The sequence below is a fragment of the Clarias gariepinus genome, chromosome 26 (assembly GCF_024256425.1).
Source record: "Clarias gariepinus isolate MV-2021 ecotype Netherlands chromosome 26, CGAR_prim_01v2, whole genome shotgun sequence".
Lineage (NCBI taxonomy): Eukaryota > Metazoa > Chordata > Actinopteri > Siluriformes > Clariidae > Clarias > Clarias gariepinus.
The window spans coordinates 22,229,579-22,249,659 of NC_071125.1; the positions used below are offsets into that span (position 1 = coordinate 22,229,579).

Sequence of the window (20,081 nt, forward strand, 5' to 3'; positions counted from 1 at the left end):
TTGTAACTGAAGACACAGAGCACAATTATTTATGAATAACAATGAATAAATTTCAGGCCATGAGGACATGAAGTGCTGATTATTGATCACTTGAAGTTTATGTGATTAAATGAGGCTTAATAAACTTAAATGAATACATTTCTGTAACGTTATTGACTTTCCTGTGAGATTCTGTAACAGTTCCTCAGGAGTATTTTAAGTGTTATATTAAGAGACGCATGAAACTCTTGCAGCTTTTTTTTTTTTAGAACCCATGACATCATCAAGCCTACCATGACATCATCGAGGCTCAGCCTATCAGCCTGATGCGACACATCGTTGGTCATTTCTGCTCGTGTCCTGCTGCACTTCAGCCTCTTATCGTTGACTCTTGCACAGAGACGTGTTTTGGACGGTGTGATCTCTCCTGAGCAGGAACAGCGACGCTGGTTTCAGGGACAAGTACGTACTGTACGCTACATATAGAATACGTGAAGAGTGAATATATGTGAGTATATGGCTGTATGTGTGTAGAACTGGACAGAAAGCAGAAAAAACTTTCTAATGTCTAAAATACCTGATAAAGATTATTAAAATGTTTTTTATATTACTTCTACATTCTTTTATCTGTCTTTAAACAGCCCCTATTATGCTTTTTCAAATATGATCTTTCATGCAGTGTCATGTAGCTGTATGTGAACATAAACTATCTGCACTATCTGTGGTGCCGACAGTGCACGATAATGTACTATTTTTACAAATTAATTGAGCTTTTTTACACTCGATCATGAACAGACGTGGTTCTGAGTTTCTGAAATTTGCCACTGAAACGTCCCAAGTTCAAAAATAAACATCTTTCTCCTGACCCGTTCTAACACGTGTCCTAACATGATAAAAATTAAACAAACAAACGAACGAAAATTCACAAATCAATAGTCTAAAAATAGAACAATAGAACAAAAAATCTTGTAGTAGTTATGATTTTATGTTTTATTTAATTGATTAATTTGATTTGTAAATTGCACTTCCACTAACATGGACAAACTAAGCGTTTATTAAAATCAGTTTCCTTTTAAGGAAAAGGGGTGGAGCCTTGTTTTGTTTAGGGCGGATCTTATCTTTACAAAACAAAATCAGAAAAAACTTAAATGCAATAATCTGATATGAACAGCCACTTGATGCATCCTGTGCGCTGTAGATCAGTTTTACTGCAGTGGATGGAGATCTGTTCGATGCTCAGCTGACTGGATGTAGGAGGAGATCCACTGGAGGGAGTGTAAGGGCTGAACTGGATTTAGCAGAAAACACAGTGGGTGCATTTTCTTGGGTAAGAAATAAATCCCAGGTTGCATGTTAAGTAACCACACAAACAACACGCAAGGATTAATAATGCTGGTGTCGTCCAATCAGCTTCATCCCTCCCTTCAGATCCAGCCTTCCGTGTGTGTGTGTGCTTTACTATGAGCCTCATGTCGTGTCTTATATTCAGACGTATTCAGCTCACCAGAGTGTCTGATTCTCCTCCCAGCTTTTCCTCCAGTAATGATGGATCTTTGGCGGTTTATGGTTTTGCTGGACGTCTTCTTGCTTGCCAGAGGTGAGACATGAGACTAGTTAATAGTTTGATTGATTAGGTTCAAGTATCTCATGCAGTTTCCTGATCATAAGAATTTCCTTTATGCTTTCACAACTTTCCTAATTCATTTATGCTAAAACTCTCAATATTCAGGGTTGGAAAGAAACAAGCTGTAAGTACTTTTAGTAAAGAGCTTCATTAGATGGAGATGGATGAGCATCACTGATCCAAAATGATCAGCTATTTATTTATCAGATAAAGTGATACCACTGTGATATAAATTCTGCACTTCAGATTGAGGTCTAATGGAGGTCTTAGATGGTCAGGAGGAAGAGCAGAAGACCAGACCGCACTTCCATTCTTCACTCCAACCAGTTTAACATTAATAGATTAGAGACAGGTTTAAGCAGTGTTTTCTTTAGTTCTTCCTAATCTGGGGTTACAAATTCATTACCACACAACACAGCATTACTACCTGCTGTAATCATCTTACACTTCTCCGAGGTCAGGCTGGAGGCACCGAGGTCAGTGTGTGGACGAGAGAGAAAGAGAGAGAGAGAGGTGGAAGGATCTACTTTTTATAGCTCTTTGATCCAATTGTACCTGTTACATGATTGCTAATTACAGAGCTTAGATAACTGCTAAAGAACGAGGTTTAAAACACAGCAAAAAAAAAACCAGACCATTAAGATCAGACCTACATAGAAAAAAGGAACAAAAAAAATCTGGAAAGTTTAGTTTAAGGCGAGACAAAAGTACTGCATTATTTAGAGAATATTAATACCAACACTATTTCCTGATTGGTTGTAATATTAGCTGATAAAAAACAGTTGTAGTCAATGATTTTTAATCTGGTGTCATTTATTTCTTAAAAGTATAACTTGCCTGGAAAATGTGTAGTAATTATTGCTTTAAGTTGTTGTTGTCGTTGGTCCTCCGGCTGCTTCCGAGGGTCCGATCCGCATTGACTTGGCACAGTTTTTACGCCGACCCCCTTCCCAACGCAAACCTCCCATGTAATCCAACTTGGGACGGGCACTGCATCCAGTGGCTGGGGGTTTGGGCACTGGGTGGGAATCAAACCCGGGCTATTACACATTACATTTTAAAACCACTATTCAAAGTAATTATTTCAATAAACGTAATGTGTCATTACTGTTAATGTTTTACATGGCTAAGAAAACCTATTTGGGAAAAAAACATTAGTTTGTGTTTGGATGTGCTTTATTGTCAGCACTTTCACTCCTCATCAGATGCAACTTAGCTTTCAAGCAGCTGAATTAGCGGGCAATGCAATGCAATGCATGTTAACTTTCTATTATTAAAGCTTTTAAAACCATAAATAATTATGGCAAATATTGCAAACAATGGTCTTTTTTTAAATAAGTGATATTTAAAGTGTATTAAAATAATAAAAAAGAAATACATCATTTGCACTATTTGCTATACATGACGACAAAACAACAGGACCGCGTACAGTAAAGTACAACAAAGTAAAAGTCCTTACCTTTAAATAAGTTATACTGTGTATACTGTGTTTGCTTTAGTTTAATCAACACAGATATAATCATTTGTTAAATCTAAAACTCTGACTTAACAGTTCAGAAGAGAATACTTATGCCTGATTGTGTATTTGCTACACGTTTCATGAAAAGAAAATGCTGTAAGATCGACTTATTTAAACTCAACGACTCAGCAATTTCACCTTAATGTTATTTACACACGTCATAAGACACTCATGTCCCTGATAGTAAACTTTGGTGTCTCTAATCTAAACAGGTGCAGACAAAATGTGTGATAACTTTTCTGACTTGGACTTCCACGAGGCGTTCATTGGAACCAATCTGTATGTGCGTCTGCTCCTGTACACGCGCGCCAACCTGGACTGTGGCCACGAGCTTTCTCACAACGACTTCACCAACGAGCCGCTGTTTCACGTGATGCGACCCACCACCTTCGTCATCCACGGCTACCGGCCCACCGGCGCGCCCCCCATCTGGATCGACCACATCACACGTCTGCTGGCCGCGCAGGCTGACATGAACATCCTGGTGGTGGACTGGAACCGTGGTGCTGCCAACTTTAACTATTTTACAGCCGTAGCAAACACACGGCACACCGCCGCCAACATCACCGCCTTCATACACCGGATGACAGTGAGTCACAGGACAGGTTACATGGCAGAGTCTATTAACAACTTGTTTTATTTTATCTCATTTGGCATTTTTTATCTATTGCAGTGTTTAGCATAAGTATTTAACCTTCCTGAACTTTTCCACATGTTGTAGTGTGCTAATCAGAAGCTTTTGTTTTTTATATACATTATACCAAAGTTAGAAAAGAGGTATTCCATGAGTGCTGATATTGAGCATAACAGCGCAGTCATGGTAATCATTATCCCTTAAACCAGGGGACTTACTTGGTGTGTGGAACAAGGGATTGTACACCCTAACGCACTAGTTTTACATTTAATGCTACAGTGAAACCTGGGATTGTGAGCATAATTTTTTTCGGATGCATGCTTGTATATCAAAACACTCATACATCAAAGTGAATTTCGCCCTTAAAAGATCATGGAAACTTTTTCCACAACCGAAAAATATTCATATAAAAATAATTAATAAAAAAATATAAGGTAAAAATAAAAATTAACCGGCACTTTACCTTTGAAAAGTGTAATAATGCAGAGCCAAGAGTTCTATAATAAACAAACACAAAATAAAAGAGGCAAAAGAGATTTTGGAGGAAAAACCATTGGCTCAGTTGTGATCACATTTCTCTTGGCATCAAAACAAGAAGCCCATGCGGGCCACATGATACTCAATGATATTTGGTAGTCGTAAATCAAGACTTTATTTAATAAAAAATTTTGCTCATCTTGCGGAACTTTCGCAAACCGGGTTACTCGCAATCCGAGGTTCCACTGAATTTGGGATTCAATCACAGGAAAGTTATTTAGCTGAGGCTAATCTAAAGTGTAATAAGTAGAGATATAAAGAGGAACTTTACAGCAGATTTACAATACAGCACTGCCCAACACCTCCATCCTTCTGGCTACATAGTATTGTATAAATAGTATTTTATTTTATTTTATTTAAAAAAAAAATTTAAAAATTAGATTTGATTGAATATTCAAAGTTTGCGATTAAATACAAGCTAATATTTTTCAGGATGAGGGAGCATGCCTCGATTCGATCCATCTCATAGGAGTGAGTCTGGGTGCACACGTGGCCGGGTTTATAGGAGCCATGCTGGGAGGCCGAGTGGGACGAATCACAGGTGACATACAAAAACAGATCATCTTTAATCTTTTGAATAAAATTCTTTAAACAATTCTCTAACATATCCAACATATTTGCAGTGGTTATATGATACCAGATACATGAAACACAACAATATCATTTTGGTGATACAGTATGTGACATGAGGTGATTTTGCGGACCGGGCAAAGCTTCAAGACTCCCTAAGCGTTTCTTACTGATATGATTTTTTAAGAGATGACATTCTATTAGAATTTATACAAAAATTATAAAAATGTAGGCCGTGAAATTGTAATTGTAATTTCTACCTCCAGTATGCTGACTGAACACTCCATCTGATCAGGTCTGGACCCCGCCGGGCCGATGTTCGCAGGAGTGCCTCCAGAGGAGCGTCTGGATCCGACCGACGCTCAGTTGGTGGACGTCCTACACACGGACATGAACTGTAAGCACCTCAAATACAGCTTAACAACAAAAACTGCCTTCTACACCGACGTTCGTTTGTCTCTGTCTAACGTTAGCCTGCAGCCCAAATTGTAGTTTGTGTGTTAACCTGTGGGGGCAGTGTGTCGGGAACTAGATATTAAAGCCCGCCGCTACTGGGTTCACTGCACAACGTCGGATTAAAGAAAGTTTTTTTTATGGTTTATGAAGAAATGCGAATATTTCCGTGTACGCTTTTCAACAATAAATTTTTTTATCTTGCCCCCTTCTGCATTTCCCTATGTATAGCATGTAGGATCATGGAATATATCCGGTCCTCCGAAGCATAAAATGAACGCGAAGAAAACGAACTAGAAGCGGTTTCCTTGCGTTCGTTGGGTTTTGAACGCCAAGAAAAAGCTGCATGCAACATTTTTTTAATGCCGTATAAACGCACGTCACCAAAGCCCGTGTGAACACTCTCATTGACTCCTACGTGTAGAAAACACTCTGCGCTTGATCCGCGCTAACCGGACGCTATGACACAAGAAAAACGCTCTATTTTAACGCCCGTGTGAACAAGGCCTTAGGCTCATTCTATAACTAGCTGGTTTAAAATAAAGTGCATTAGCTACAGTAGCTACATTAGTTGTCTTGGTTCAAGATGTATCGCTAGTGTAAACACGTTCCTTCGTCTTGACAGCGTTTGGCCTCAGAGGACCTAACGGTCATATTGATTTCTATGCTAATGGCGGACTAGATCAGCCTGGCTGCCCCAAGACCATCTTCTCAGGTCAGTTCGTACGATCACTCGCCTGTATTTAAATGCAGAACATACAGTATATACAGTACAAAAGAATGTATAATCATGATGTTGCTTTCTCTCCTCTTTAGGAAAGGCCTACTTCGTTTGTGATCATCAGCGCTCTGTTTTTCTCTACCTGTGCTCTCTAAACCGCACCTGTCCCCTCACTGCGTATCCCTGCTCCTCCTACGCCGACTTCATCAACGGCCTGTGCGTACAGTGTGAGGCCTTTAAACCAGCGTCCTGCCCCGTTTTGGGTAACGTATATATTAGTACACCACAGTCAGTGTAGAGGTGGGAGACAGATTATAGGAAAATACACTAAGAGGTGTAGGACCACTCTGAGCCACCAGGGGAGCCACTGTTTAAACAATGCAATTTATGTTTTCCTCATTGAGACCTTATTTAAAAAAAAAACTCCCCCGCATGTTGCTCAGCTCTGCTTATCACTGGTGGGGCGGGGCTTGGCAGTAGCTCATTTACATAGACACTGAAACACCATGTTTGGGGGAGGAGCGAAACAGAGGCAGTTTGAATTATGAACAAATGCATCAAAGGAGTATTTCGGCTGGAGAATTTTGGGGGCTCATATTGTCATATGCACAGTAGCGAAACATGTTCCTCCTGTACAATTAAATTTTTTTTCTTTGCTGTCCCTCCAATGATACCGTTTAAGTCACACCAGGACTTTTGATTGGAAGAATAATAGAAGACAGTTATAAGAGGTAACAACTCTTTATAACTATATAATCTATATATTATTATTATTATATTATAAATGTATAATCTATTTCTCTACATAATTCCCTACTGCACTAATGCACATATCCCAGCGTTTCACTTGTGCTGGGATACCATCAAGGTAGAAAGTTACTCCACTACACCGGAACCATCATCTAAAACGTTGGTGGAAATGGCTTGGAGTAAAGTCATGGTTCTACAGGCGACAAGTTCCTGTAATGTGTAAGTGGTGCTTGTAAGTGATTGTGTGTACAGTTCCCACAGACAGATGAGTCTCGTTTTTTTTACCCTGAGTTGGCAACAAGATATCGGTCCAAGTGTTCCACTTGTCATATGTTCATGGGAAGGACTGCAATGAGCTCCGAGCCACCTCGGCTGGGATCGTCACTGTACTGTGCTTGAGTTTTCAGTAGCTTTTTTCACTTTCATTCCGCAGAAATTTCATCGCAAGTCCTGGTTTGACTTGAAGATCCATAGTGCATATGGATGTATAATAAAAAGTAATAACAGAGGCACCAGTTTCCCTTTAATTTGTCTCCCATCCATGTATGCATTAGCAACAAAAGTGACTCGACATTAATGTCATTGATGCAGTTTAACGTTTTTCATCTAGGATACGACTTGAGTCAGTGGAGGGACAAACTGTTAAAACTGGGACAGACGAAAGTCTATTTCTCCACCACAGCAGAGCCACCGTACAGGAGTGAGTTCACAGAATACCTTTGATACCTGATCTCCTGATAAAGTCCCATTTTAATCATCAAGAAGCATGTGTTCATTCTCTTCTTAACAGAAACGAGCTACATAGTGGACACTCTTACATGGAATCAGCACCTGCGATGGGGGATAGTTATCCTTTACCTTCACAGTGGCAAAAATGTTACCGAGGCGAGGATTGACCAGTAAGCAGCCCTGATTTTATATACGTATTTCTAGGCTGGTGATTTTCCTCCATCGGTTAATGAGAAATCTGTCTTTTGCTGCTCAGCAAGCTGCTTCGGTTTGAGCAACACACCAACATGAGACTACTCGCCCAGTTTGACGAGGACTTGTATCCAGTTGAGAAGATCTCCTTCCGGGTCGTCACTGGAAATGTGATCGGACCTCGATATAAGATCCGTCTGCTCCGGATTATGATTACGCCACTCGATCTGCCGGAGAGGTGAGCGTCAAGAATGAAAATTTAAATGCACATTTAAACATTCTTTACTACAGCAAGTCTCCAACTAACAACTGAGTTTCATTCCGGGAGCACGTTCATAAGTTGAATTCGTTCGTAAGTCTAATGTAAAATCAAATCGTAAAATTTAACATTAAATTTTTATTAACATGTTAAACATGTTTCATTTTTTTGGTGGTTCTCAAGAAAGCTGACGGACTCTGCAGAACGTCAGGTGGTCGCTCACAGTGCCTAACACCACCACGTGTTTAAACGGATGCCATTTTGTCTCGAAGCTGTATTCCACCATATTGAACGGTGAAAAGTGTTTTGTTAAGGATTTTCCGAAATTAGGATTATTTACCATCAGGACAGCTTTACAGAACAGACATTTTCTATTATCGTGCTCCGGGAATGATTCATTGAAACCAGTGAGGCCGACTTGTTTCTCCCGCACACACACACACATACAATATACCGGACTTTGGACATTTTATACATTCACTTACACACTGAGAATATTGTATATAATTGTAAATCTTGGTCTCTGGTACACTGCAGTGTTTATTTTTAGTACAATACACATGAGCTACTTCTGCGATTTGCTAGATCTGCGTTCCATTCGTATCTGCGGAAATTAGCAACTCAAATGTTCGTAATTCAGGACTTATTGTACTTTTTAGTCAGGAGGAAAATGCTTGGGGACAAGCTGTTATTGGGAAATAATCAAATTCAGGGTAATAGTAGTAACTTTGCTTTGATCACAACCCCACACAACCCTAAGCTAGCGAGTCTGTTAGACACTGTTGAAAGATTCCCACATAATCGTGTTGCTTACACTTTTTGTCGTAATAATTTTCTCTCTGCCAGGTTGTAAGATCCAGTCATTTTAAATGTTTACTGATACTAAGGATCAGTGTGTGTGTGTGTAAATAAAGTTAGTATTTGATATATGTACCCATACACATCATCACTAGCTCTTCTGTCTTCTCCAGGCCTCCGATGTGCCGATATGACCTCGTAATGGAAGAGAACACGGAGGTGACCTTTAAGCCGGTGTCGTGTGATGAGTCTCATCTGTAAACCTTCGCAAACCCGTCATGTACGTTACAAAACTGCAAACCGGCTAATCTGTGGAGTGGGTATCATCTGCCCAGGGAGCGAGAGAGCATCCCGGATCATCTTGTGCCTTGAAGCCATTTTTTCAGTAACTGTGGTCAGGTTTTAGGGACATATACGCATCACGGTTAACTTAATCACAGAAAAGATGTTTGTGAACTTTCCTTTTTTCTTATATCGTCCAGTCGATTCCACTTATTGCGACATAGAAATTGTTCCCTTTTGATATCCTGATCTAGTCTCTCACAACACAAATTGGTCCTTGGATTTCAAAAAACATCTGAGACACTCTTTGGATGTTCTGTGAACCGATCGGCTTTTTGAATCAGTGCAGATCACAGAGAGCAGTTTGTCAGTCTGCGTGAACTTCCTGTGAGGTTCTCTTGCTTCCTTCCATATAGTGGATTGGTTATAAAGAAAGACCCATATACCTGCCTGACTGTGCTGAGGTGCTTACTGAAACTGAATAAACAATGAGTGCAGAATGAAACCCAGTTAATAAACCTCAAAACAACTTATTTTTGTATATTTATTGCATACAAAACTATATATACAATGTCAGATGAAGATTCTTCTAAAGAAATACACACAGTTCCTTCTCTTAAAAAAATGCTTAAAAGACCAGAAAGTGTATGGAGAGAAGAAAGGCACAGAATGTACCTAAACATCATAATGTTAGGAGACATTTTATTTCCTCAGCAGATGTAATTGAAATGCTTTAATTTAAACAAAATATACTCTGCACAAGTTTAGCAAATATGACCAGGTTGTGAAAAAGGCATTAGTTTTATTATAAGAGGAGGGTTTAAATGTCTCAGGCTCCATAAAAAAAATCACCAAGACATTGATGAACACGTCCAGTCTCCGTGCTGTACATGAAACTGAATATGTAACTTTTCTCTCGCAATTTCAACCACTACAGTGTCTGGTGATCTCTTTATGATGCATATGAGTGAACTGGGAGAATTTTTACAAACAAGCAATTTATGAAGTGTTTGACCAACAGTGAAATGAAGCCAATGAAGACAAGAAGCAAAGAAGTAAAAGGTAAAAAAGCAAATACAACACTTGGATGCGCACAGGAGCGTTTTACGATACTAGAGCTTGACCTCGGTTCTGTTCCTCACCATCTGGCACCTGAAAGATATGTTATGATATTTTAGCCTTAAACTCATTTCAGTGATAAAGCTATATAGCATTTGTAAATAATAAATCCAACACTGTTGTCAAAAAAATTAATTACCCGTTACTAGAAATTTTTTTTAATGCGTGGACCGCGGACGCGGCCGAAATTCCGCCTAGCGTTATAACTCTGGACGGGCCGTTTCTCACAAGGGTCGTCCTGCGGAGGAGACGACAACACTACTTAGAACAGCTTGAACATTTTTCCACACACCTAAAATCAACCGGGAAATCATAACCACTCACCCAGTTTTCTGTTTGCTGCGGTACGTCCTCAACCCAACTGGCCTCCTCCAGGTCGCCCACATATGCACTCTCTCTCTCCTGACTAAAGATCAACATGAGTATGTTATTTTTTATAAAAATGTGAAAAAATAACCTAGTGTATGCATTTATCACAAAAGTACCTTTGAGCCAGTATCTGAGAGAAGTTCCCTCCAGCGATCGTGATCTTCACACCTTCCAGTCTCTCCTGTCGTTTCCTCTCCAGGTCGTGCCGAAGGTCACCAGGAGCAGGAACATGCAGCTTCTTCTGCGACTAAATGACGCACGTTTTAATAAGCAACTGATGACTTTAAAACGAGGACAGATTGTGATATTTATGCAGATTTACCTGCAACGGTCCAATCTTGCAGAAAATCTGAGTGTCTAAAGATGTAGAGCCAAGTGGACTGCAGGTTTAAAAACAAATACAAAATGTTCATTTCTGATCTTTATTATGGATCAAGACACTTTATTAAAGTTAGTGATATGTGTCTGACGTAGGGCTGCACAGAGTTCAATACAGTCTCACTGAAAACGGGTCAAACCCAATATTTTGAGATCATAATGCTAGGATCTTCACGGAATAGATCCAGTGTTCACTTTATAGCTGTTTAAACCCTTGTCACTAAATTATTTTACCACCAGAGCATGGCAGAGCATTTGAGAAAACATACAGCAAAATACAGCAACAATTTAGTATCATGCGCGAGACAGCTACCTGTTCACGACAGACCTGATGGCCTCCATCTCTTGCTCTTCTTCTGCAAAATCATCCACCATAGAATACTCTTGTTCGTTAGAGAAACGATCATTGAGGGGGATGCCTTGACCCTGGAAATAATTTTCTGACAAAGAATAAACGTTAAATCGAATAGTTAATTCGCTGTAAGCAACCAGCGTGAATCTGACTACATTCTAACCTTTGACCTGATGAACCAGAGTGATGATCTCTTGAGCGAAGGTCCCGGAGTGCACCGCCGTCTCTCTGAAGGTACCCGAGTGCTCCAGCATGGGCAGGAAGTCGAGACGCTGCCGACCCACATTGACCAAATCGAGTGACAGCTGCCTTTCAGACGAATAGCCTAAGTGGCTGGATAGAGGATTGGGGAAGGCAAAGGATGAAGAGAGCAATCACGATATTACAATGCAAGGCAAGTTCTGTGAACCTGGGAACTACGAATTACACACCTGACAATTCATTTAACTGTTTGCAAAGAAAAAAAAAAAAACAAGCACTCATTACTTGGTATTGTTACCTCTGACAAGCTTTCAGCAGGTTTAAATGCAGTATATTATATGCAGTGTGTACACAACATGGGATAAACCAGAGACGTGTAAGGAAAAGTCTGGATTAAAATGATGTTTAAACGAGTAATTGCTGCATAATGGTGTTTGCTAAAACGTCGAAAATCTTTCACAACACAGGTGTGCGTACATCCCAAGTAGAGCTGTGCGATTTAGTCAATTAAGCAATTTAATTCGATTCTTTGTTGGACGATTCAATTGATTAAGTCAGGTCAGCATTCGATTCTGAATTGATTCACACACAAACTGACAAATCCTAAAAATACAACACCATAGTTTATGCAGGAAATACAAGCCAATTCCAGCTAATGCAAAAATCGAGTTTATGGCCAGCTGGCGCTTATTAGTTTTTAATATTTTAAAACATGTAAGAAATACAGCTGCTTGAAACAAATCAGACAATAAGTTTTACTGTTTTTAAATGGAATCAAAACTGAAATCAAAGACAAAAATCTAATGGAATCAACAGTCTAGACATGATTCACAAGTGGACACTTGGAGAAATATGGTTAGGAGGGAATGTCAAGATTTTAAACTAAGGACACTCTTTTCTTTCTTTGACAGTGAATTTACTTTAAGGTGAACGGAGCCATACGGGTGAGATGCAACCAGTACAACAGATAACTGACATTTAATTTTTACACACATACAGTTTAATTTACAACTACTAGCATGTTGTAAATCTTGCTGCTCAAGTTAAGAGCTCACCCCTGACGCAACCCTTTCATTCTACTCAGGATTAGATGCCGTGCATCCACCGGCTGGGAATCGAACCCATGCCTTTCATTCCCTATAGCAGGTGAGAAGCGTAAAACTGCACCACAACTATTAGCACACCCAAATGAAAGATCCATCAAGCAAGCTTTACAATGCTGTGCATTTTTCTGGACAAAGAAAAATCTGAAGTCTGTAAATACACTGACTCAATGCTTTGCCACTTTCAATAAATATCACTTTAATGAAGTAGTGAACAGAGCTCTAGTGTCTAAGATTATTTCACCGCAGGCATGTAGAAAATCTCTTGATAGACAACGTCTAAAATGGGGCTTATACACAATCCTTAAAATCCAGTAATCACCTGCTTGTCATAAGGAAACAAAGCTTGTCTTTAATATACGTCATTTACAAAGATTTCACATTGAAAAAACTAGATTCTGCAAGCTTGCTTCATCTTTTTAACATTAGAATGTTATTGGACGGACGCTGCATCAAACATGCATACTGAAGCCTTTTTTCTTTTTCGTTTCATCTGATTACATCTTATTAAAAACAACAGACTTGAAAGCTTGTCAGATGCACCACCAGAAACCAATTAAGCAAAAGGCTTAATGAAGGGTCAACTGCCCCAATCAGAACTAATCCTTACTTTTATTTTACTGTTTCGTTATATAAAACACTTAATCATTTCATTCTCAATTCGTTACTCAATCGGGATTTGTGCTCTGTGTGGCTTGGAAATCGATTCACTGGCAACAAAATGTGTTAATTTATGTCAAGTCGGTTACAAACAACACTCGACCCTGAAACCAGACGACTGGTCGTTATTAAAACCTAACACCCCACATTTTGGTTTAATTATGTGTTTGATCATGAGCGTGGTGCAAAACGATCAAACTAGAAAATACTTTATTATAAATTCTTCCTCTTTCTTTACAGTGTGTATCTAAAAAGCAGAGGTTATTTTTGCAGGATTTTTTCTTGGCCACGAGTCAATTTTAAAGCTCGTCAGACTTCTTGTTCATGCTTGAGATTGGGTTTTTATTACTTTGCACGAAACTTAAACAGGTTAAGTTCGCCTTTAAACCTTTGCTGCTTTTAAGAACACCACTGAGCCGTAAAAACGGATGGCGAAAAGTTCATGCCTCTTTTTCACTCTCCGGTTTGTTCCTTTGTCCTCCATTTTGGTGTGAACTTTGATGAGCTTCTTGTTAGTTGAGGATGTGAGGTCCTTAGATGACAGAAGAATTAGTCTGTCCATAAGGAAGTTCTTCTGTCTGAATTATTCCTGGAGAATGACACATCTTCAGGCCTCATGCTTTAATTACTTCCATCCAGTTTGATAAGATTCATTCTTGTCGTTAGGTCAAGATTGAAGAGATTGAAGATGAGAAAAAGAAGCCTTGGCTTGGTCCAACCTCAGGAAATAAACTGAGGTCTTAGGTGAGCCTTTTCCTTTTCAGTCTTTCCAGAATAATGTGGATCGTTTCTTTTCCTTTTAAAGAATGAGAAGATGAATTCCACTTGGTCCACCTCGTGATGGCGGTGTTTACTTACATCAGCAACAGACAGCACCGATGATTTTGGAGGGCTCATGTTCTTCGGAACGTCCAATTCTACTTTGGGAACTGGTGATTTGTTGATCGTGAAGTAGATCCTCTTGCAGTCTTTGAACAATCCGGTTCAGGACGGCGTATTAATGAAGAAGTCGTCGTTAATTAACCTGCTGCTACATCCACTTGCTCCTACATCCACTACATCCAGGTTACAGTAGTGATCATCCACAAATTGCTTCATTTATCAAGAAAACCATCTTCTTCTTCGGCTTGAAGTTAAACATTGATTCGACTTGAAACGAAGATGAGGAACCAGCTGACAGTTTCTTGAGATGCTTAAGGTCAGGTTATGAAGCGGACAATCAACCAAAAGAGTATCCACATCTCCATCAGGTTTTGATGCACATCCGGATTACGTTGAGGTTTCCCCAAAATCAAAATTAGATGATTAAAATAATTCTGTGGACTTACCTTCAGTCAGTATTGCTCTGTAAATGTAGCATGGTAGCATGTACATAGTAACAATGGTAGCATGTTTAGTGCTGAAGATGCTGGTATTTTGGTGGACGCCACATCTTTGCTTCCCCAAGCCGTGAATCATCTCTTGCTTCAAACCGTTGTCTTCAAATCCGCCTCAGTGATCTGGCTCCTCAAGTTGGGCTTGTGTACACAGTGAGACTTCCCTTCCCTCAGGCATTGTGTAAGTACATCCGTCTGCTATCTGTGGAATGTGTTAACCTTTGGGTGGAATTTAACGACGTCACATTTGGTCTCATCTTCAGGCAACCTGAATGTCCTCGTCTTTCTTTACTTGAGCTGGGAAAAATCATATGCGGTACGAATTGCTATAAAGCATTCCTTCATCCTCCTCCCTTAATCTGCATAATCTTGACTAAATAGTTGAACTACTACAGTTGAATTGATCTTCATTCTCATGTGGCCAGGAAGCGTAAAAATCTTCAATTCTACAATTTTGGAAGAAATTACATCACATATTGTTTGTAGCCTTGTAAATCTTAACACACTTCTCAGATGATATACAGACTCAATCATCATCCAGTAGGTTAAAAACCTGGCACACTTCTAAAGCGAACATCATTCCGGAGTCCCACGCGTATTTCCAGTGACTCTCTAGAAATAACCTCAGGCTTGGTGATAAAATTTAACCAAGGAGTCTCTCTCATCCAGAACAAATGGACGTTTCATCTTCTCCGTACTTATACCAAGTCTGAAGTGATCCTGTGTGTAAACCAACCAGAGGATGTTTGATCGCTCTGAAATGGGGGGGGGGGGGGGGGGGGGTTGAGTGGTAGATTTTCATTCAAAGTCTGGATGAGACATCAGACCAGTTTGCGTTCTTTAGAGGAACTTCCGTCCTTGTGACGATAGTCCAAATTGTAAAACAGCTCGAGTTTTGTTTAAGACGTAGCTTCTTGCTGTGTATATGAAAAAGAGGCATGAACTTTAAACCACACCCTATAGTACTGCTGCGACGATACCATACCTGCTCTGGCCCACAGGACGACTCATGTCCACTTTGATCTTGAGAGTCTCGTGACTGGCAAAATCCTTTCTAGCTTCAGGATGGCTTGGGTTCCTATGTTGGGGATTCCTTTTTGGGACGTTTCCTTGTCCCAACATACCACCGTGGTTCCCTCTAGGTTGTCTCTCTTCCTCCCAGTCATGACCTGAGACTCTGGCTCTTTCGCGCTCATCTGTTCTGAAGTCCTGGTCATCCACAGCCCTTGGTCCGAGCCGCTCTCTTGGATGTGATCCCATCCTAGGTTGCTCCTTGTGCTGTCTCAGGTCTCGCAAGGGACCTCTTTCAGCCAAACGGTTACGGAAACTCACTTCTTCCCTTATGTGATAGGTGGACAAACCACCCGAGTTATCATGTGCCATTCCTGGAGGATGGTTATATTCCCTTGCATGGTTATGGAGCTCCTTGCTTCTTGATGATTCTCTTCTCCGGGTGAGATCTCTGCCTCGATGTGCTTCACTGCTTTTTAGATAATCTCCGTCTCCTGATGGATCTCTGGTCCTCAGAGGATCACGGCTTCTTGGACGCTCTCGGTCGCTAACCGGATCATGGCTTCTTGGATGATCCTGGTACCTAACGGCGCCACTGCTCCTTGGATGCTCTCGGTCCATGATCGGATCACGGTTCCTTGGATGCTCTCGGTCTCTAACAGAAACACTGACCCTCGGTTGCTCTCGGTCTCCAATTGGATCACGGCTCCTCGGACGCTCTCTGATTAGATCTTGGTTCCTTGGATGGCCTCGGTCTCTGGCTGGATCACGGCTCCTCCGGCATTCTCGGTCCCTGTCTGGGTTGTGGAGCCTTGCATCATCTTTTTGGATTCCATGATCATGCTCCACTATAATGGGTGCGCGGTGTGAACTGAAGTCCCTGTGCGACATACTATGTTCCTCCTGTGGATTCAAATGTTGGTATTCTTTGAAATGGAGTTGATGCTCCGTATAATTTGACTTCAGCGACCTGTGTTAAAAAAGCAAGTACAAAATTTTTAACATTAAAATAACGGAAAACAAACAAACAAACAAACAAAAAAACCTAATCATGTACCTATTTAACACTAAGCTGTCTAAAAATACAGATATGTTCTTTTTATTCACACAGTGCTATCTGGTGACCAGAAACAGCATCTGAAAAATTTATAAATTAATAATTATTATTTGCATACATTTAAATTTTCTAAATCTAAAAGATCCATGTTTTTCCCGCACTTTTCCATCGCTTCAGTAGATCAGTGATCTTGTACCTCTCGCTATAGGAGCTCCTTTCATATCTATCACCATGCTGTTCATCATGATATCCCTGTTCCACTCTGTAGTGTCTCTTTCCTTGCGAGTGCCGGGGACTAGAACTTCTTGAATAGCGTCTATCTACGTGAGCGGTCTCCTGCTCGATCCTCCTCTGGCCTGGAGACTGAATTCTGTGATGATGTCCCCCCCTATAGTGTGAAATTTCCGGGGAAGACAATCTCTCCCTGGACAGCTGTCTTAAAGAATGTGCCGAGTCCTCTTGAAAACTCTGGACTCCATCCTTCGCATGGTACCTCGACACGGACAGGGCTTTCTGCTTTCCGGCTTGATCTATAGCCTCGATGAACTTGGCCCAGTGGTCGACCTGCTCCTCTGCTTGAGAGGACGCGTTATCCCAGTGCACGTCACCTTCCGTGTTCCTGTTGTCAACATTTCCTGAATCTCTCCACGAATCGGAGTGCACAGGCGCATGGTGCTGCTCACCGTAATATCCGTCTCGCCTTCCGAGCAGCGCAGAGTTTCTGTATGAACGAAGTTGTTCGGAATTAAAATGATCAGCACTTGAACAACCAAACAACAAAAGGTTCACATTATAATGACTTTTTAATTTTATTTTAAACTAACTCAAATACCTTGAGTGCAGAGGGGATCTTGAACGATGCCGTGACATTGTCACCTTAAAAACAAAAGAATGTGAGCCACACGACCAGGCGGTGTAAAAGAAGTAGGTTTAAAAAAAAAAAAAAAAGAAAGAAGAAGAAAAAAAAAAAAACACCCGGTTCCCAGTGACAATATTAAGTTTTAAGTTGATATAAACGGCTTATTTATATATTTATATACCATATATCCAATACAATAAGGTGCATTAGTTTTAAATGTGAAGGAATCTTATATCCTTTAACCCTTCAACCATGCCCAAAAGAACCAAGAATGAAATTGTGAAATCAAGCAATGATGTTTAATGAGGGTAAACATTTAGATCAAAAATGTTAAAATAAAATACATAAATTAATAAAGAACGAAAAGCATAGTAAAAAAGATATATTTTTTTTAACAATCTTTTAAGAAAGACTCGTAGTTAATTGACTCCAATCTCAGAGTTAATTGGCTCCACCCCATTTCCATATATTGTGTGCATATATAAGCACACAATATACACAAATCTCCGCCCACAAATCTATGGCAGTTTAACTACCCTAGTGGTTATTATTAGCACAAACGTTCACGTCCCCTTCAAGTGCACTCAAACACTCGACTCCTTAAGACAGCTGAGTAAACCTTTACTTATAATAATTTATGCGGATGTGAAGGGGGCGTGTTTATACAATGATTGGCAAGAAACCAACTGGAGAACACAAACACACCAGACATGAAGGAAGGGTTCCAAACTAAAATATACAAATAAAAAAATTAATGGAAAATTTTAACTTCACCTGCTTGCCATAAGAGAAATTTTACAACAACTTTTAAGATTTTTACAATATCACAGAAAAACACGTTAGTCTTGCGGTTGCTCTCATCGAGGGGTCCACACAGCGGACCATCCGACCTGCACACAACCTGGCACAGGTTTTACGCCAGATGCCCTTTTTGACGCAACCCAAACTGCAAGTGTCCAGTGGCTGGGGTTTGGGAATTGTGTAAGAATTGAACCTGGGCCTTCAATGTCACAGGAAAACATACTGTGACATATTAATTAATAAACTGATCATCGTGACACGCTTATGTCCTATATAATCCACAAGACTACAAACACATGCATGGTTACCTAAGCATGCAGGAGAAAAAAATAAATAAAAAATGTGTGTTTCCTTTATTTAATAATAACTGTATTTTACAGTATACTGCCCCCTACTGTCTAAACAGTGCACTGTGTCCAAAAGAAAGGCATTCAGCAGTGTAGCAAGTTGATCAACTTAACAAAATATATATAATAAAAGTAATAATTGACAAACATTAAACGGCATATCATATATAATATTATTATTTGACTTGAAATCCAGAATAAAAAAGGAAATGCGACTTCATTTGTCATTAGAGTTTAGCTTAGCATGAGAACTGTAGGCCGTTACCATTAGCAACTTTAGCTTTAGCGCTTACCCTTTCCACTTCCTCAGTGCTGAAAACGCGCAAAGATAGGACGTCCACCAAAATACCAGTTTTTAGCACATTTTAGGTGAATGTCTGTGTCCTGAGTGTAAATAATACACGCGTTTCTGCCAGGAGTAAAGTGAACATGTATGGTAGGGTTAGAGTAAGTGCGCGCGCTGCCTCCGCTCCAAGACAGTCACTCCACCGTCACCGTGACCCGGAAGTGCGTCATAGGGCGTGATGTCGTGGTTGGAAAGTCGGAAAATTTGAAGATTTACAATATGTTTTAAAAAATTCCTCTATTTTAGTTTTTGGAAAATGTCTGTGACACCTTTTCATTTAAATGTTTTTTTTTTTTTTTTTTTTACAATGTAATAAGTCGTTAGAGCTGAATGTAATGTTTAACAGTAAACGTCCTGCTGCTTCTCTGCATTAAGGTGTTTTTAATAAAATACTTTTTTCTTTCCTCTTTTCTTTCCTTTACATTTTACTTTCTCTTTACCTCCTAAATCTATCCATCACTAGCAACAACAAACAAACAACAACATTAATAATAAATTAATAAGAATTGTTTATATATGTATATCCCTCCTCCTTTCGCACAGTCTAATAAAGTTTGTGATTAGTAACTAAAAACACTTCATTTACCTGATATTAATCCCTGTAATTATAATTCTTAAAAAAAAAAAAATGAAACAGTATGCACAGCAGGGCATGTTGCTTTGCACCTCCAGGGTCTGGGTTCGATTCCCCCCTCTGGGTCTGTGTGTATGGAGTTTGCATGTTCTCCCGGTGTTTGTTTCCTCCTAAAGACATGCAGATTAGGTTAACTGGCTTTCCCAAATTTTGTTTGTGTCTTATGTTGGATTGGCATCCCATCCAGGCTTTACCCTGTCTCATGCCCTAAGTTAATTACTAGTTAATTTCATTTTCTACCATATTTTTTTATTACAGTATATTTTACTTGTACAGTATATTTTATTAGTTAATTTTGTCTTCTAACGTATTTCTTCTATTCATATTTATCTCTTATGTTTAAGCTTTTATTTTTAAGGTCACTGACAGTCATGTAAGCATTTTACTACATATCGTACTGTGTATGACTGTGTACGTGACA

At 39.8% G+C, this 20,081-nt stretch overlaps 2 protein-coding genes across 3 annotated transcripts; one reads left to right on the forward strand and one right to left on the reverse strand.

The window, feature by feature from the left end:
- Positions 1 to 348: 348 nt before the first annotated feature.
- On the forward strand, positions 349 to 9,441 carry lipib (lipase, member Ib). The gene is made up of 11 exons (XM_053487579.1): positions 349 to 441; positions 1,508 to 1,576; positions 3,335 to 3,711; positions 4,726 to 4,834; positions 5,159 to 5,260; positions 5,942 to 6,031; positions 6,133 to 6,300; positions 7,398 to 7,487; positions 7,578 to 7,686; positions 7,773 to 7,946; positions 8,939 to 9,441. The coding sequence occupies exons 2-11, from the start codon at positions 1,522 to 1,524 to the stop codon at positions 9,024 to 9,026; spliced, it is 1,362 nt and encodes a 453-aa protein (XP_053343554.1). The 5' UTR covers positions 349 to 441; positions 1,508 to 1,521; the 3' UTR covers positions 9,027 to 9,441.
- Positions 9,442 to 9,577: 136 nt separating this feature from the next.
- On the reverse strand, positions 9,578 to 19,167 carry zgc:112982 (uncharacterized protein LOC503771 homolog). 2 transcript variants are annotated; one of them, XM_053487578.1, is made up of 11 exons: positions 18,974 to 19,167; positions 17,506 to 17,549; positions 16,870 to 17,394; positions 15,591 to 16,586; positions 11,429 to 11,598; positions 11,242 to 11,353; positions 10,858 to 10,915; positions 10,652 to 10,782; positions 10,491 to 10,572; positions 10,306 to 10,404; positions 9,578 to 10,199 (listed from the first exon to the last, which is right to left on the reverse strand). In XM_053487578.1, the coding sequence occupies exons 2-10, from the start codon at positions 17,541 to 17,543 to the stop codon at positions 10,312 to 10,314; spliced, it is 2,205 nt and encodes a 734-aa protein (XP_053343553.1). In that variant the 5' UTR covers positions 17,544 to 17,549; positions 18,974 to 19,167; the 3' UTR covers positions 9,578 to 10,199; positions 10,306 to 10,311. The 2 variants fall into 2 exon arrangements, with proteins under 2 accessions (XP_053343553.1, XP_053343552.1); XM_053487577.1 differs by having other exon boundaries at positions 11,227 to 11,353.
- Positions 19,168 to 20,081: the final 914 nt, after the last annotated feature.

Excerpts from the sequence above, each read along its gene's own strand:
- lipib (XM_053487579.1), top strand. The coding sequence starts at position 1,522 with ATGATGGATCTTTGGCGGTTTATGGTTTTGCTGGACGTCTTCTTGCTT. Across the intron at positions 4,835-5,158 it reads CCGAGTGGGACGAATCACAG|GTCTGGACCCCGCCGGGCCG; the intron begins GTGACATACAAA and ends CCATCTGATCAG. Across the intron at positions 6,301-7,397 it reads AGCGTCCTGCCCCGTTTTGG|GATACGACTTGAGTCAGTGG; the intron begins GTAACGTATATA and ends TTTTTCATCTAG.
- zgc:112982 (XM_053487577.1), bottom strand. The coding sequence starts at position 17,543 with ATGTCACGGCATCGTTCAAGATCCCCTCTGCACTCAAG. Across the intron at positions 16,587-16,869 it reads AGGAGCTCCTATAGCGAGAG|GTCGCTGAAGTCAAATTATA; the intron begins GTACAAGATCAC and ends TTTTTAACACAG. Across the intron at positions 10,405-10,490 it reads CGCAGCAAACAGAAAACTGG|GACGACCCTTGTGAGAAACG; the intron begins GTGAGTGGTTAT and ends TCTCCTCCGCAG.